The sequence below is a fragment of the Oncorhynchus mykiss genome, chromosome 3 (assembly GCF_013265735.2).
Source record: "Oncorhynchus mykiss isolate Arlee chromosome 3, USDA_OmykA_1.1, whole genome shotgun sequence".
Taxonomy (NCBI): domain Eukaryota; kingdom Metazoa; phylum Chordata; class Actinopteri; order Salmoniformes; family Salmonidae; genus Oncorhynchus; species Oncorhynchus mykiss.
In genome coordinates, this window is record NC_048567.1 from 46,550,469 (window position 1) to 46,568,902 (window position 18,434).

Below are 18,434 nucleotides of genomic sequence, written 5' to 3' on the forward strand. Positions count from 1 at the left end.
CACATGCACAGAAATCTCCGTATCAATAGACACAGCAAGTTGGGTTGCAGCAAATCCAGAACCGCAGTCACTTTAAATCATTTTTGTTGTTGGACAGAAGACTAAAAATCACCAGGAAGTGATTTTAAATGTAGGAAAAATCTGTTCCTATTTATTCCCACGCATAAAGGCATATGTGATCGTATCCCAATGTAATCAAAGTTTGAAATGACTTCGATTTTGTCAAATACTATATCTGTTTGGGATTCTTGCGGTCAATTTGCTGTGAACATCTATCTTCCGTCACCCCGACCATCTGCCCAAGGCTGAATGTAACCGGGGACCCCTGCACTAGGAAATAGAATAGTAAACACCTCACTGGGACTAGGATGAGACAAAATGCTTGGATACAACTGCTGTGTAACTGGCGTGGAGTATTTCTTTCTTTTAAAGCATTCAAATCCCAGATGCATGGCTGGGTTTCGTGACCGGAATGGGACGTTTTACCTCCTCCTTGGTAGATTTCCTTTTAGGTGACTTCTGCTTGGATTCGGAGCGACTCTTCCCCCGGGACTTGTCGTTCTCTTTCTCTTTCTCCTGGTCCTTCTCCCGCTTGCCGTCCCTCTCTCTTCCTCCCTTCTCTTTCCGCTCGCCTTCGGATTCAGGAGATTGCTGAAAGACAGGGTCACAAGAATAAGCGCGCCGTTCCGCCATTTGGCTTCACAATCTTTCCAGAGTAGCCCAAACATTCCCCTCAAATGTAGTTCCGTCCTGAGAACCTACCGACTTGTGACGCCTCTTCTTCCCCTTCTTCTTGTGCTTCTTGGACTTCTTATAACTTCTATCTGTTGACCGAATGGAGAGGGATGTCAGAAACTGGCCGCCACACAATATTCCTTCATTTGGGATTATTTTTATTTGATAGTCAAGGTTATAGGTACAACACATTCCTATCAGCATATACTTTTTCATCATACCTGATCCTTATATCACAATTATCATTCAAGTTTTTAATTGGAATGATAAAAGAATAAACAAAAGGAATTATACATAGGAAAACCACTGACCAGATTCCCCACTGGAGGAGCGCTCGGACGGGGACTTGGACTGTGAGCGCTTCTTCTTCTTGGTGTGATAATCGTCTTCGCCTTCAGACTCTGAGCCCTGCAGAGAGAAGAGAAGTGAGAGTAGTAAGAGGGTTTGTCTAGTGAGGTGCCATGCTGATACAATTGAAGGCGAAATCCCAAATGGCACCCTATTTCCTATAAACTATAGGGTTTCTGGTCAAAAGCAGTGCACCATCTAGGGAATAGGGTGCCATTTGGTACGCACACTACAAAGGGCGCAGATGGGTCTTGGTTTGTGCAGTGTCGGGGCATAGTACTAACCGATCGAGAGCGGGAGCGCTTCCTGTGGTGCTTCTTGGACTTCTTTGAGTGTTTCTTGGTCTTGGAGTGATGATGCTGGCACTCGTGCTGTGAGAAGAAACAGCAGCCAGGTTTGAGTACTGTATGTCGTGACACTGGTTCTGTCCCAAATGGCACCCCCATCCGTATATAGTGCACTACTATGGGCCCTGGTCAAAAGTAGTGCACAATATAGGGAATAGGGTGCCATTTGAGATGCAACCACTGACATAGTCGGGGTAATCCCCCCCCACAGAGGTTACCAGAGTTAAATGAGTCTTACCTCCAAGACATGCATGAAGTCTTTGAATATCCTTTTCCTCTCAGACTCCAGAGTCACGTCTTCGAATGCAGATTCTTTGAGGAATCTTTCTCGGACCTAAGACGACCAAAGAGAGAAAATGAATAGTCAGAAAACAAAAAGGTTTGCTTTTGAACAGTTGCATGACTATCAAATCATGTGCCAGACAGTAGCCCATTGATAACAACGTGTGTGTGTGAGAATGGTAACAGTAACAATGTGTGTGTGTGTGTGTGTGTGTGCGAGGTGGGTTCAAGTCACTATTTTTCGAGCCACAAGCAAGTCACAAGATCTGAGTCTCAAGATGAGTCAAGTCCAAGTCCTGCGTTCTAAGAGCAAGTCAAGTCTCAAGTAAAAAATATATATATACGTGCAATGACTTGTTCAACTACAAATCTTTCTGTCTATTTATTGAGGCTAGTGGACGGCCCTCGTCATTATTTTGTCTACAATATATATTTGGTTATGTAATAATTCATTTTAACAACAATTTCCAAATGCAAGCTTCATAACTGAATTATCCATATCAAGAAATGTTGACATACCAAAAGACCAGTATGCCTATGCCAGTAATTGTTGCTTGATGTCCCATTGCCGGTGAGTTTGCAAAGTAAACTGTTATTATTCTTGATCACCGAACAATTTTTGGAGCTGCATATTTATTTACGACAATCCTTTCTCCATACAATTTGACGTTTGCGCTGTACAGCAAATCAGAAAACTGATTCGTTAGCGACCCCCCCAAAAAGGAGTGGTCCAAAGCTTGCGAACACGAGCGCACAAATATAGCCAGTCATTTACAGCCCTAAAACGGCGATGCAGTTTCAGAACTTAAGATACAGAAATAAACAGCAGATTTACACCTACATGTTAGCAGCCAATATCAAGTCACTTCCCTGGAGTCCAGAGCAAGCAGAATCATACTGCCTACCTGCAAGCAGCAGAGGTTGCAGGATCGGATGGAAAGCATGGTCTATCTGCACCACGCGATATCACTTTGGATGGCTGCCTATTTTTTTTATTTTACCTTTATTTAACTAGGCAAGTCCGTTAAGAACAAATTCATATTTTCAATGACGGCCTAGGAACAGTGGGTTATATCCTGCCTGTTCAGGAGCAGAACGACAGATTTGTACCTAGTCAGCTCGGGGGTTTGAACTTGCAACCTTCCGGTTACTAGTCCAACGCTCTAACCACTAACCCTGCCGCTCTTCGCCAACTGTGTAGCCAGCCCTCTTCTTCCTCACAGATACTGTCATTAAATTCGCCAGAATGTTCCATTTTCATCCCATAATATTGAAGGCAGTGCGATGCTACAACCATCTTTAGTCATAAGGCAAGCCTATCATTGTTCTGGCAAGGATGCGTCTGTAGCAGATTGCTAAATGGTATTTTATACGGATAATGTAAACATACTAATATTTATAGAAAAGTGCTTTCTGGTCACTAATCTGGATATGTGAGCCTGCCTTTGAGCGCCAATGCTGATGATGAATAATTGGTCAACAGTCAAGATGTGCAACTTTTTTGTACTTATGCACAGATAAAAATGTTTTTGAGACAATAATTTGGTGCAATAACATAGGCCTATACTAGATAACAGATGAAATAGGCAAAAGTTTGGACACACCTACTCAAAGGTTTTTCTTTATTTTTTACATTGTAGAAAAATAGTGACACTCATGTAGTAATCAAAAAAAGTGTTAAATCAAAATATATTTTATATTTGAGATTCTTCAAAGTAGTCACCCTTTGCCTTGATGACAGCTTTGCACTCTTGGCATTCTCTCAACCAGCTTCATCTGGAATGCTTTTCCAACAGTCTTGAAGGAGTTCCCACATATGCTCAGCACTTGTTGGCTGCTTTTCCTTCACAGCGGTCCAACTCATTCCAAACCATCTCAATAAGATTGAGTGGGTGATTGTGGAGGCCAGGTCATCTGATGCAGCACTCCATCCCTCTCCTTCTTGGTAAAATAGCCCATAATGTCTATTGCTTGTGTTTTATTGGTGACCTTTAATAGTGGTTTCATTGCAGCAATTCGACCATGAAGGCCTGGTTCACGCAGCCTCCTCTGAACAGTTGATGTTGAGATGTGTCTGTTACTTGAACTCTGTGAAGAATTTATTTGGGCTGCAATTTCTGAGGTGGGTAACTCTAATGAACGTATCATCTGCAGCAGAGGTAACTCTGGTTCTTCCATTCTTGTGGCGGTCCTCATGAGAGCCAGCTCCATCATAGTACTTGATGGTGTTTGCGACTGCACTTGAAGAAACTTTCAAAGTTCTTGAAATGTTCCAGATTGACTGACCTTCATGTCTTGAAGTAATGATGGACTGTTTCCCTTTGCTTATTTGAGCTGTTCTTGGCATAATATGGGCTTGGTCTTTTACCAAATAGGGCTTTCTGTATACCAATCCTCACTTACACAACTGATTGGCTCAAACGAATTAAGGGGGGAAGCAATTCCACAAATTAACCTTTAATAAGGCACACCTGTTAATTGAAATGCATTCCAGGTGACTATCTCATGAAGCTGGTTGAGAGAATGCCAAGTGTGCGCAAAGCTGTCATCAAGGCAAAGGGTGGCTACTTTGAAGAATCTCAAATATAAAATATATTTTGATTTGTTTAACACTTTTTTGGTTACTACATGATTCCATATGTTATGTCATAGTTTTGATGTCTTCACTATTATTCTACAATGAAGAAAATATTTAAAAAATAAAGAAAAACCCTGGAATGAGTAGATGTGTCCAAATTTTTGACTGGAACTGTATCACTGCGCTAGCTCACCCGAACCGGTGTTGATTGACAGTTTGCTGGTCCAATCAAAGGGCAGAGTGTGCCCTTTGCACTTTTTTTTTTTTTTTGCAAGTGCATGCTCACTGGCTACTCTCACTGGTTGCTTGGAGAGTAATCCCTGGAGACTGTGCCATAAATGAGTGACAAAACCTTACAAACCTGGCCAGATAATTTCAAGTCATCAGTCTGAAGTAAAAGTCAAGTCCCGAGTCTTGAAGTCCGTCTCAAGTTGTCAAATTTGTGACTTGAGTCAAACGCGAGTCCAAGTCATGTGACTTGAGTCCACACCTCTGGTGCAAGGTAACAGTAAGACTGTGTGTGTGTGTGAGAAAGGTAACAGATTAACACATACTTCTTCCCAGGTTGCCTCTGGTTCCAGGGCTGGGGTAGCCTGCTTCAACATGCTCTTGAAGGTAGCCTCTTTCCTCTTCATCTTCCTGGCCTCCTCCTTCTCCCGCTCCCTCTCCCGAGCCTCTGCCTTCTCCAGCAACTACATCGGTACAGGAGGAGAGAGGGAGGTCAGTTACTATTTATTAGAAGCCCAGCGAGGTCACTGATCGTCAGATCGCCAAAATGGCACCCATTCCCTATTTAGTCCACTACTTCTGACCAGGGCTCATAGAGTGTACAAAACATTAAGAACACTTGCTCTTTCCATGACAGACTGACCAGGTGAATCTAAGTGAAAGCTATGATCCCTTATTGATGTCACTTGTTAAAGCCACTTCAAAATCAGTGTAGATGAAGGGGAGCGGACAGGTTAAAGAAGGATATTTAAGCCCTGAGACAATTGAGACATGGATTGGGAATGGGCAAGACATAAGTTTTAAGTGCCTTTAAACAGGGTATGGTAGTAGACGCCAGGCGCACTGGTTTGTGTCAAGAACTGCAACGCTGCTGTGTTTTTCAACCTCAACAGTTTCCCGTGTGTATCAAGAGTGGTCCACACGCCAAAGGACATCCAGCCACCTTGACAAAACTGTGGGAAGCATTGGGAGTCAACATGGGCCAGCATCCCTGTGGAACGCTTTCGACACCTTGAACAATCCATGCCCTGACGAAGTGAGGCTGTTCTGAGGGCAAAAGGGGGTGCAACTCAATATTAGGAAGGTGTTACTAATGTTTTGAACACTCAGTGTAGAGTTAAGTTTTCGAACACAGAAATGGTGGTCTAGGTATAACTCAAAAGAGCTCTTACGCTGTTGAAGGCTAGCTTGATGTTGCCTGCGTCCAGCGTTGTGGCTCTCTTGTCTGAGCTGATCACAGTGCCAAAGTCTTCAAAGCTAGTGTTTACCTCCACCAAGAAGTTTTTGTCCTGTGTGGAGGAAAGAGGAGAAAGAGTTAATAAAATGAAAACTACCATTGAGGCGATGGTGCAGATTACACGATATCTGCGCTGTAAAGTAGATTTAACTGCATCCCAAACGGTACCCTACACTCTATTTCATACACTACTTTGGATCAGGCACCATAGGGCTCTGGTGAAAGGTAATGCACTATATAGGCAAAATGTAGTGCACTAAATAGGGAATAGGACGCCATTTGAGACCACAACGTGGGAGAAAACACAGACGGTAACATTCTCCCACCTTCAGGATATCCTTAATGATCCGCTTCTCGTCGTGGTAGCGAGCCTTCAGGTCTTCCACGTAGAACTTGAACAGATCGAGGGGAGTGGAGCCTGCGGAATAGACACCATAAACTAACAGGCACGCGTTATTCAAGATGTGCTCGGACAACACATGGTTACCGCAACACCAAAGGCTAAAGAAAAAGGCAGTGACCACAAACCAGAGCAGCAGAAGTATAATACGACATTATCACCGCAGTACAAGTGGACAAGAGAACAACAATATTGATAACGTGCATGCGTGCCTATCAGTGTGGGCATCCACGTGTGTGTGTGTGTGTATATAATATACCTGTGTGAGACAGAGTTTCCGTCAGGAAAATGTTGGCGCCGGACATTTGACCGGCAGTATTTTCATTTACTGGCCATTTGAGAAATTTACCGGAGCCATATGCATAGGGTGCGTAACTTGATTAGGGCGTCCACCCACGGCGCGCGGAATGACAGAAACCACATTTTGAGTATGGTAATTCATATTAAATAACAGAGCATGCAAGTCGAGGATGAACGATGCGCGGTCCTTCTAATCCAATTCCGATGCGCACATTGAAGAGTTACTTTTCCATAGCCACGAAGACGAGTGCAAAATCACTAGCCTATGTCAATCTACTATCTCCCATCGTAGAAAAGTTGACCGAGAAAGTTGATCGAGAAAGAAATAGACTATTCCAAACACTCTGGGAACAGTTGTGGGACGATAGAGCCCAAATTCATTCAACCAGTACGCCACATAACAATTATTCAAAAAATGAAGTTAACAGCTCTGAGTCTGATGCAAACGATCAGAACATTTATCTCAACTATTATATCTTCACATTATAAGCGCACAGGGCATAATGCAGCGAGCCGTTTCATGCGACAGAGATGAAAATATCCATTCGAAATGTAGAAAGAGGGGAGATCTCATATGCAAACAACTATCATGGGTTGCTAATATGACCAGGATTGTGGGCTACTGGACGATGAAAGAAAGATGATGTAAAAATAATTGCCTCCACGGATATGGTCTGATTTTGGCTAGGCTGCTTTGAAGTAAAGTAACACATGCCCCATAATACGTATTAAAAAGTTCAGGGTTCAAACAATTACATATGCTTTTTCAAAATGCATACTGCCTCCAGCTCATTGTAAAGTGGTGTGTGACGCGCTGATGAAACCTGCCTTCCGCTGCCTATGTTTGCTGTTTGAGATGCTGTAGCAGGAGCTCTCGCACTGATTTTCCGCTCAAAGGCTCTGTATACTGTACGCGTGTGATAAATAAGATGCATAACGAATATACTGTACACACACATGGCAATTTATTTATTTGATTATGCAAATTAACCTATAGACCGATAAGCATGACCAGTCAAATGTATTTCCATCGACGAATATGCTAAAAAGCATTATTTCGCAATGGGATTTTTTATTCTCCTGGACACTTTTGCAGGCGCCAATTAAAAAGATTGGCTTTTGTACTGTAAAAAAAAAAAAAAATACATACATGTATCTTTGTTTTTTTGGGGGGCCTAAAGGCGGCTATTAGCTGCTAACGGAAAACCTGTTGCGAGCGAGAGTATGAGCATGCAGCAGGTGTCCTCATACCTGGCTGGCCCAGCATGTTGGCGAAGTGGATGTCTGAGCTGACGGTGGGGTACATCTCCATCCACGCAGACATGGAGTGGAGCTGACCGTTGTCATGGAGCTCATCCAGGAATTTCTGGGGGGGGGGGGGGGGGGGGGGGGAGAAACATAAGGCTCAGCAAAGCAACTGAAATGACCGGGCTGCGTCCCAATGGCACTATATTCCCTATATAGTGCACTATATAAAAGGAAATAGGGCGCCATTTGGAACGCAGCCCGGATAAATGACATCCCAGAGATCAACCCACGCAAAATTCACTTATATTTTCCTGTACTTTTTCAGTACAGTATTACAGTCAAAACGCCTGACAAACTGTTTGGCTTTTTCTTCAGTCTGTGTTAGTCATAGGAATCCTATAATTCCCTATGATCCGTTTTAAGAATGAGCCGTACCATGTTGCTAGGCTACCAATATCCATTCTAATGTTCTGTATATAATTCTATGGTATTAGCATTTTTTTGTATCATAATCCTCTACCGTGTACACTGTTCCCAAAATGCTCCGTGGTGGGGTAGAGGAGGAGGCCCGTCTTTCTCACCTGGAAGGACTCTCTGTTCTTGCGCTGTCTCCTCCTCTCCCTCAGCAGTGTCTTCTGCTTCTCGTCCTCCTCCTCCTTCTCCAGAGCTCGGATGTGCTCCTCGAAACAGATCAGAGCGTCCTCTTTGTCCATGTCTGAAGCAAGCAAGGAGAGAAAATAGAAAGGGGAGAATGTCAACAGAGCACTCACACAGCAAACAGTCAGTCTTTTACACACACACACACTGCTGCGCCACGCAGGCACACGCTGCAAACCACAGCACCTGACTGGACAGGGCAGTCATTCACCAATTTCAGTTACCTGGCCTGTTCAGTCATTCACCTATTCAAACTCACAGACAGACACCACCCCCTCTTGTTTTTATGACTCACAAGTAACAGCTCTGCTGCTTTAGTTAAATGAATGCAGAGAAAGGTTGTGTCCAAAATCTGTCCCATATAGGGCTCTGGTCAAAAGTAGTGCACTATGTAGGGAATAGGGTGCCATTTGGGATGCAGATAGTATGAATGAGTGGGTAGCGTACTCTGGAGCTCCTCGTCCTCTGCGAAGGTGGGGTTGTCCAGCAGGTACTGCTGGGCCTCGGACCAGGTGGTGCGGTACGTCACGTTGGCCATGTTGTCCAGGATGTTCTTCAGAGCCTCCCAGTTCCTCTTCCTCAGCTGCTTGGCTTGCTCCTGTACCCCACACACAACAAAGATGGAACAGACTAGAGTAAAGAGGTGGTAAACACATTCTGACAGATAATGTCCTTAGTAATCAGCGTTGGGGTCAATTCCATTTCGATTCAGGAAGTACACAGACATTTTGTCTCCCTGAATTGAAATGGAATTGATCCCAACCCTGATAGTAATACTCCATTCTTCAGACAGCTAGGGATCAAATACATTATTTTCCTCACAATACATTTATTTTGTAAATAGAAATGTTTAATTAGAAATAGGATAAAATGTTGGAAGAGAATAAACTGGTAGTTGTGACACCACACTCCAAAAAACAAGCCCGGCTGACTCTAGTTATTCATGTAGTTCTGTCCTTGAGCTGTTGTCTATTCATGTTCTGTATTATGTCATGTTTCACGTGGACCCCAGGAAGAGTAGCTGATGCTTTTACAACAGCTAAATTGGGATCCTAATAAAATGCCAAATACCCAAAAGAGGCAGCCTAACGGCAATATATCTGACCTTCTCCTTCTTGGCTAGGTAGAACAGGACGTCTTCATAGATCTCCAGTCTGTCCCTCTCTGGGACGGTGCTCCACACATCGAGCTCCGCAAACATCTGCTCTGCTTTCCTGGTTCACACAGAGACAACCACAGTTTTTTTTATTAGTAGTCTTTTTCATTTAACCTTTATTTAACTAGGCAAGTCAGTTAAGAACAAATTCTTATTTACAATGACGGCCTACCAAAAGGCCTCCTGCGGGTGATGGGATTCAAAAAATAAACACAGGACAAAACACACATCACGACAAGAGAGACAACACACTACTACATAAAGAGACCTAAGACGCTACGGTCACAAGACGCAGGCCTCCTAATTGTCCCTAGAATTTCTAAGGAAACACCTGGAGGCAGGGCTTTCTCCTATAGAGCTCAATTTTTATGGAAAGGTCTGCCTACCCATGTGCGAGACGCAAACTCGGTCTCAACATTTAAGTCTTTACTGAAGACTCATCTTTTCAGTGGGCCATATGATTGAGTGTAGTCTGGCCCAGGAGTGTGAAGGTGAACGGAAAGGCTCTGGAGCAACGAACCGCCCTTGCTGTCTCTGCCTGGCCAGTTCCCCTCTTTCCACTGGGATTCTCTGCCTCTAACCCTATTACAGTGGCTGAGTCACTGGCTTACTGGTGCTCTTTCATGCCGTCCCTAGGAGGGGTGCGTCACTTGAGTGAGTTGAGTCACTGATGTGATCTTCCTGTCTGGGTTGGCGCACCCCCCCTCACTCTCTCTCTCGGAGGAGGACCTGAGCCCTAGGACCATGCCTCAGGACTACCTGGCATATGAACATTTGAACATCTTGGTCATGTTCTGTTATAATCTCCACCCGGCACAGCCAGAAGAGGACTGGCCACCCCTCATAGCCTGGTTCCTCACTAGGTTTCTTCCTAGGTTTTGGCCATTCTAGGGAGTTTTTCCTAGCCAACGTGCTTTAACACCTGCATTGCTTGCTGATTGGGGTTTTAGGCTGGGTTTCTGTACAGCACTTTGAGATATCAGCTGATGTACGAAGGGCTATATAAATACATTTGATTTGATTGGGCACAGACAACAACACAAAGGGCAAGAAGGTAAAGACAACAATACATCACGCAAAGCAGCCACAACTGTCAGTGAGTGTCCATGATTGAGTCTTTGAATGAAGAGATTGAGATAAGTGTCCAGTTTGAGTGTTTGTTGCTGCTCGTTCCAGTCGCTAGCTGCAGCGAAATGAAGAGACGAGTGACTCAGAGATGTGTGTGCTTTCAGGACATTTAACAGAATGTGACAGGCAGAACGAGTGTTGTATGTGGAGGATGAGGGCTGCAGTATACATCTCAGATAAAGGTGAGTGAGGCCTAAGAGTGTTTTATAAATAAGCATCAACCAGTGGGTTTTGCGATGGGTATACAGAGATGACCAGTTTACAGAGGAGTATAGAGTGCAGTGATGTGTACTATAAGGAGCATTGGTGGCAAATCTGACGGCCGAGTGGTAAAGAACATCTAGCCGCTTGAGAGCACCCTTTCCTGCCGATCTATAAATGATGTCTCTAATCTAGCATGGGTAGGATGGTAATCTGAATCAGGGTTAGTTTGGTAGCTGGGGTGAAAGAGAAGCGATTACGATAGAGGAAACCAAGTCCAGATTTAACTTTAGCCTGCAGCTTTGACATGTGCTGAGAGAAGGACAGTGCACCATCTAGCCAAACTCCCAAATACTTGTATGAGGTGACTACCTCAAGCTCTACACCCTCAAAAGTTAGTAATAAACACCTGTGGGGAGAGGGGCATTCTTCTTACCAAACCACATGAACTTTGTTTTGGAGGTGTTCAGAACAAGGTTAAGGGTAGAGAAAGCTTGTTGGACACTAAGAAAGCTATGTTGTAGAGAATTTAACACAACATCTGGGGAGGGGCCAGCTGAGTATAACTATCATCTGCATATAAATGGATGAGAGCTTCCTACTGCTTGATCTATGTTGTTGATGTAAATTGAGAAGAGCGTGGGGCCTAGTATTGAGCCTTGGGGTACTCCCTTGGTGACAGGCAGTGACTGAGACAGCATATTTTCTAACTTCATACACTGCACTCTTTGAGAGAGGTAGTTAGCAAACCAGGCCAAAGACCCCTCAGAGACACCAAAACTCCTTAGCCAGCCCACAATAATGAAATGGTCTACCATGTCAATAGAAATAGCAGCACAACATTGATTAGAATCAAGGGCAATGGTGACATCATTGAGGACCATTTAAGGTTGCAGTGACATCCATAATAGAGGTCGACCGATTAATCGGAATGGCCGATTAATTAGGGCCGATTTCAAGTTTTCATAACAATCGGAAATCGGTATTTTTGGGCGTCGATTTGCTGATTTTTTTAAAATGTGTTTTTCAATTAAAAAAAGTATACCTTTGTTTAACTAGGCGAGTCAGTTAATAACACATTCTTATTGTCAATGACGGCCTAGGAACGGTGGGTTAACTGCCTCGTTCAGGGCAGAACGACAGATTTTCACATTGTCAGTTCGGGGGATCCAATCTTGCAACCTTACAGTTAACTAGTCCAACGCAATAACGACCTGCCTCTCACTCGTTGCACTCCACAAGGAGACTGACTGCCTGTTACGCGAATGCACTAAGCAAAGGTAAGTTGCTAGCTAGCATTAAACTTATCTTACAAAAAAAAAAATCTATCATAATCACTACACATGGTTGATGATATTACTAGATATTATCTAGCGTGTCCTGCGTTGCATATAATCTGACTGAGCATACAAACATACAAGTATCTAAGTATCTGACTGAGCGGTGGTAGGCAGAACCAGGCACGTAAACATTCATTCAAACAGCACTTTAGTGCGTTTTGCCAGCAGCTCTGTTGTGCGTCAAGCATTCAAGCATTACGCTGTTTATGACTTCAAGCCTATCAACTCCCGAGATGAGGCTGATGTAACCGAAGTGAAATGGCTAGCTAGTTAGCGCGCGCTAATAGCGTTTCAAACATCACTCCCTCTGAGCCTGTGGTTGTTTCCCTTGCTCTGCATGGGTAACGCTGCATCGATGGTGGCTGTTGTCGCTGTGTTGCTGGTTCGAGCACAGGGAGGAGTGAGGAGTGAGGAGAAGGACGGAAGCTATACTGTTACACTGGCAATACTAAAGTGCCTATAAGAACATCCAATAGTCAAAGGTTAATGAAATACAAATGGTATAGAGGGAAATAGTCCTATAATTCCTATAATAACTACAACCTAAAACTTCTGACCTGGGAATATTGTACTGTAAAAAAAATATTGCCACTCCCCCACCTTTGGAAGATCGGACTTGCCGAAAAAGGTTATGAACAGAAAGGTTAACATCTGTATTCAAAACACTCTTCCTTAACCACGTCTCAGTAATGACCAACACATCTGGATTGGAGCTGTGAACCAACACTTTCAATTGATCCATTTTAGGTTCTAGTGTTAACGTGCAGAAAACCCAGGCTTTTTACAAGAGCAGAAATCAGTGAAGCAGATATCAGAGCACAAGTCACAATTAGGGCTAGCAACTATAGATGGGCCAGGGTGTACATGCACATTTCCAGATATCATCAACAGTAATACAATCACGGCACGGCATAGGACAGGGAGAGCTCTGCCGTGCTGATTTATGACATCTGAATGTGCATCAGATGGCAACAAGATAATATTGTACAGCAATTTCATCAGGTAACATGAATACAAAGACGGCGAGAGATGGTTAGAATGAGATGGGAGGCCAAAAGACTGTGTAACCAATAGAGAGCCAGAGTCCCGAGTGTGGGAACAAACAGTCTGTCCCACGGTCGGGTAAAGAAAGTTCGTAGTCAACAAAGCACGCAGGAGTCATGAGGCAAATAGCAAAATGCACAAGAAAAAAAATCTAGTATATAACAACTTGGGGCTAGCCATTGTAAGTTCAGAGTCACTCGCCCCAACAGTGCTGGAGGCGAGCGAAAGCTCGGGAGAGAGGACGGGGCAACCAGGGGAGACGGTGAACAGATTTGCAGGTGGAATCCAAGCAGCAGTGCAGCAGGCAAAGGGAGTAGGTGTCACACCCACCTGGGAGAAGCTTTTATTTCTGGAGGCAGATTTCTTGTAGAAAATGGCAGTCTCTGAACAGCAGGAGGGGGCTTCAAGGCCTCTGGGTTTGGGTGGGGTAGTCTGCCATTTGTTGGGCTCAAAGGCTTCGACGCCTCTCGCTTCACACGTCAGTTGAATTTCTTAGTCCTCGCAAGCTTGGTAGCTTTCAGTCCATATAAAGTCAAATATATCCTTGTGATGTATTTTTCTTGGCTTTTGAAAGTAAAAAATAGCTTCAGACTAAACATTACTCACTCAGCTCCAGGTTGGATGGTGTTTTCAGGTTTCTGTTTGTTTCCCAGAGAATTTACTGTGTAATTTGGGAATAATAATCCTTGGGTGTAGGAAGCATTCCAGATGATTCCAGGTAATTCCATCCAAAATCTGGTTGTAGGTTTGGAGTTTTGATTTGGAGTGAAGGTTATGTTGTTTAGGGTAGCATTCTGTATAAGTCCCTGCCAAAAAAATCTAAGTTTGTCTAACTCTAAATCTTTTTTTCTTTAAACATGCTGAAAAATGTGGGATGCTCATCTGCTCATGACCTCCCTCTCTCGATAAAAATAAATAAAATGCCATGCATGACAAATAGGGTTGCGAAATTCAGCTAACTTTCCTAAAATTCCCAGGTTTTCAGATATCCTGTTTGCAAGATTCTCAAAATCATTAAGGAATAAGTTGGAAATCCAGACTCCAAATGCAACGACACTTTGCTCCCCACGGGGGCAGCATTACACAAGCTAAAACCATCACTATTGCTGCTCGCCCAGCTCAAAGCACTGCTGCTATTGTTGGAGATGATTACAATTGTCCAAAAAAAGGACCATTTGAATTTCAACTTTTACAAGACATAACATTCACCTACAATTCTTCATGAGAAGAAACGTGGATTCAAAATACGTCACAACGCGGTGAAACCATATCAAGTTCATCTCCACGCTACCAGGGAGGCAGGCAGAGTAGTAGTATTTCTAGAATGAGTGAGTCCTAAAAACATGAAAAGGAATAAAGACGCAGTCTGACGACCCAGATGTCCCCCCCCCCCCGTTCGTCTTAAGCCAGGCCAGCGTGCGCACACAACATCAAGTCGCCGCAACAACACCAGCCTGTGGCCTCCAAACTGGCTGGTTGTCAAGGTCGATCACTTCGCCTGGAGCCATGTCAGTGCCTTTCACACCCAGGAAGACAGACATGAGAGGGGTAGGGGGGAGAGCGAGCAAGTAGGGGGAGAGAGAGCGAGAGCCTGCATGGTAATGTGGTGGATTCACATGCAGGGGAAGTCAAAATGCTACAACCCATCTGATAAAGCAATGTTTCGTTTTAGGGATGGATGGGGAAGTTCAGAAGACAATCTGCCTGTGAGTTATTCAGTCTGTGTACTACTAGTGTTTACTCATCTATTAGGGTTTGTCAGGCGGCAGGTAGCCTAGCAGTTAGAGCGTTGGGCCAGTAACCGAAAGGTCGCTGGTTCGAATACCCGGGCCGAAGAGGAAAACATCTGTGGATGTGCAAGGCACTTAAACCCTCATTTGCTCCAGGGGCGCCGTACTACTATGGCTGAGCCTGTAAAAACAACACTTCACTGCACCTATCCGGTGTACGTGACAATAATGCTAATAATAAGTCTGGTATGGCTAGATATGGGCCATGGACTGGTCACAACTGCACAACAGAATGGTCAGCGTCAAAGATTAAGTGGGGGTATATTATTGGTACTCTGGGCATATAATTAAGCAATAGGGCTCCTCTGGGGTTTGTGGTATATGCTCAATATACCACTGCTAAGGGCTGTTTGGCGCGACGCAATGCGGAGTGCCTGGATACAGTCCTTAGCTGTAGTATATTGGCCATATACTACAAACCTCCAAGGTGCCTTATTGCTATTATTATTATTTTACCTTTATTTAAATAGGCAAGTCAGTTAAGAACAAATTCTTATTTACAATGACAGCCTACTCCGGCGACGCTGGGCCAATTGTGCGCCGTCCTATGGGACTCCCAATCGCGGTCGGTTGTGATACAGCCTGGAATCGAACCAGGGTCTGCAGTGACGCCTCTAGCACTGAGATGCAAGCTACGCAACTCAGGAGCCCAAACATCAAACCTAGTTATAAACTGGTTACCAATGAAATTAGAAGAGTAAAGAGAATATATGTTTTGTCATACCCGTGGTATACGTCCTGATATACCACGGCTGTCAGCCAAATCAGCATTCAGGGTTTGATCCACCCAGTTTATAATGCTTCGTGCCTGAGAACAGTACTTAGCCGTGGTATATTGGCCCTATATCACACTCCCTCTGGCCTTATTGCTTAAATAACTTAATTTTTTAAAATACAATTTTATTGGTCATCTCAATAACTCCACATATTAGCAACTCTAGGAAGCACATATCAATGACAGAAACGTAGAAGTATAAAGACTGAGGCCTGCATCCCAACTGGCACCCTATGCTTATGGGCCCTGGTCAAAAGCAGTACATTATATAGGGAATAGGGTACCATTTGGGACACAACTTGACTTGACCAAGAAAGGTACTTACTTATATCTGGTTGTAGATGTCATTTTCTCGTGGTTTTCCAAAAATCGCTGATACATTTCCTTGGATTCCTTGTACTTGATCCTAGTCTCCTCCTTCTCCTCTTTCTCCGTCTGCACCTTGTAAGCATTGAAGGCCTGCTTTTTCTCACTTAACTTCGGCAGAGCACTTGAAATGAGAAATAGGGACAAACAGCTGGTTAGAGACGTTGTTTAATCTTCATAGACGAACATTAGCATAATCAGAAAACTGAGGAAGTTGGCGGGTACCTGTAGCGTGGGTCATTGATGATCATTTTCATGGCTTGTTCCCAAGACGCATTGGATGAAACGCCCTGACATGTAGAAAGAGTATATCGAGCATTAAGATTTGAATGAAAAATATAAAGTACTCTAGTCAACACAAATCAACCCAGCTGTATAATCTGCATCACAGCTCATACATAGCAAAACTGTGTAAGAGGACAGCTCACATTTCCATCAACAGTAAACAATAGGCTACTCCCAGCATAATCTATGTATTGAATCTATGCACCCGCGTAGAGGAACCCGTATGCATGTGTAGCCTATCTGAAAAATGCAACAAGGAGTGGTGATGCGATTCTCTGGCTTGTTCCAGGCACGGCGATTCATTTTCCTTAATTACTAATAGTTGCTATGGTTACTTTTTGTCCATCTGTCTCCAAGAGACACACCCTATTCCCTATATAATGCACTAGTTAGGCTACGGGTCCTGGTCAAAAGTAGCGCACTAAACTGGGAATAGACTGTTATTTCAAAACGCAACCAGAGTTATTCTAATCCAGTGGAGCACGTCAACCTCCGCTGTCCTAATCCGGACACATGCTTTCATCCAATAACGGCAATCACAAAGACAGAGCCATCAAGAGCTCGCAGGGAAACGGCAAGGAGCAATTTCAGAGGCGAGCGTTGTGTGCCAAATTAAAACTACCTAAATATAGCTACGCCGAGCCACCTTGGTCAAAAACAACACATCCGTCGCCACAATGGCAACAGGAGGAGCGGCGAGGCTTAGCAATCACGCGAAAGACCCGGAGAGTGCTCACGCTGAGCGAGATGGATTAATTAGAGTCCAAGAGGGCCATTTTGGTAAACAATCTTTAGGTCGGGTGGACACTCCAGCTTTATTACAGTCAAGTCATAGCGCGTTGAGCACCTTATTTACAAGCCCAGTGAAAGTGCTTCTCAGACAGAAGTGTGTGGGTGTGATTCATGATGACGGCTAGCTAGCAGAGCTGCGGGGCTTCATGGACACAGTCGATGACCGTGCTTTGCCTTTATGTGCTCGTTGTATTGATGTAATGTTCAGATTGTAATTTCGAAACGATCATTGAGATGATGCATGCTGATGATTCACGCAGGAGCCCCGACTGAGGAGCCGGGGAGTAATGAAAACCCATCCCGGAAGGCTCACCTTCTCCTTCAGGAGCTCTTTGAAGGCCTGCTTGGCCTCTTCTTTCGTGTTCCACTTGTACGTTTTCTTCACCAGCTCTGGCCTCTCCTCTTTTGAGGCGTCATTACTAAAGAAAAGAAAGACAGAAAGGAAAGAGAAAGACCTTACCCATTGTCCTAAGATAAAAACAAAATCATGTTTTTGGTAGGGAAATAGGTAAACGGGTCCGTGCTTTCTTGCTATTCCTGGTGAGTTCATTGTAAGCCTGTGCTGGGAGCCTGTCTCTAAACTCTCTGGGGTTAAAGGGTCTGTCTGTAGTACCAACCTGGCTGAGGCCTCCATGCCGGCCAAGTCCTCTGTGGAGTTGACAGGCGAGTCAGCGTTGACCTCAGCTACAAGCATGGGCACCAGGGACATCTGTTCCACTGAGACGGTTGGAGCTGGCCTCATGGCCGGCATTTCCATCATCATGGTCGCCATCGAAGCAACGCTGTCGAGCTGATGGTTGGGGGTGATGATGACAGTGCCAGGAGCACCCACCTCCGCCATCCTGTAATCAGTTTGGTTGTTATTGACGGTGGACCTTCATACAGCATCATCCACCATGTTGTTGTTAGACATAACAGGAGAGTGCCTCTCAAATATGTCAAAAAAAAGAATCAGGTCATTCCATTCACACATATCTGTAAATAATAGATCAAAATACTAAAAAGGATACGTTTTTTTTTAATAATTTGATGAAGGTAATGTGTTCCGTCATCTACAAAGATCTTCTATGCTCTAAAAGGTAATTGGCTGTGATACAAAGTAAAATGCTTTGGCGACAAAGTTTGTTGAGCACTGGTAATAATAAGCAGCTCTTACCCATTCTCCTCAGCTTTTATCATGGCTAAAAAAGAAAAAGA

General features: G+C 44.1%; 1 protein-coding gene across 4 annotated transcripts in view; it reads right to left on the minus strand.

Moving 5' to 3' along the window:
• Nucleotides 1-18,434, minus strand: part of LOC110520042 (pre-mRNA-processing factor 40 homolog A) — a 52,244-nt gene that overhangs the window by 3,632 nt on the left and 30,178 nt on the right. For 3 of the 4 annotated variants that reach the window (XM_021597019.2, XM_036974306.1, XM_021597021.2), the window contains 17 exons: nt 18,394-18,418; nt 17,855-18,079; nt 17,551-17,656; nt 16,386-16,450; nt 16,120-16,284; nt 9,466-9,574; nt 8,808-8,958; nt 8,285-8,418; nt 7,707-7,821; nt 6,082-6,194; nt 5,691-5,807; nt 4,845-4,982; nt 1,669-1,764; nt 1,368-1,454; nt 1,047-1,143; nt 763-824; nt 487-651 (listed from right to left, as the gene is read on the minus strand). In XM_021597019.2, coding sequence (XP_021452694.2) covers nt 487-651; nt 763-824; nt 1,047-1,143; nt 1,368-1,454; nt 1,669-1,764; nt 4,845-4,982; nt 5,691-5,807; nt 6,082-6,194; nt 7,707-7,821; nt 8,285-8,418; nt 8,808-8,958; nt 9,466-9,574; nt 16,120-16,284; nt 16,386-16,450; nt 17,551-17,656; nt 17,855-18,079; nt 18,394-18,418 — 1,970 coding nt within the window. The remainder of the gene's footprint in view (nt 1-486; nt 652-762; nt 825-1,046; nt 1,144-1,367; nt 1,455-1,668; nt 1,765-4,844; nt 4,983-5,690; nt 5,808-6,081; nt 6,195-7,706; nt 7,822-8,284; nt 8,419-8,807; nt 8,959-9,465; nt 9,575-16,119; nt 16,285-16,385; nt 16,451-17,550; nt 17,657-17,854; nt 18,080-18,393; nt 18,419-18,434) is intronic. The other variant, XM_021597020.2, reaches the window with a different exon arrangement.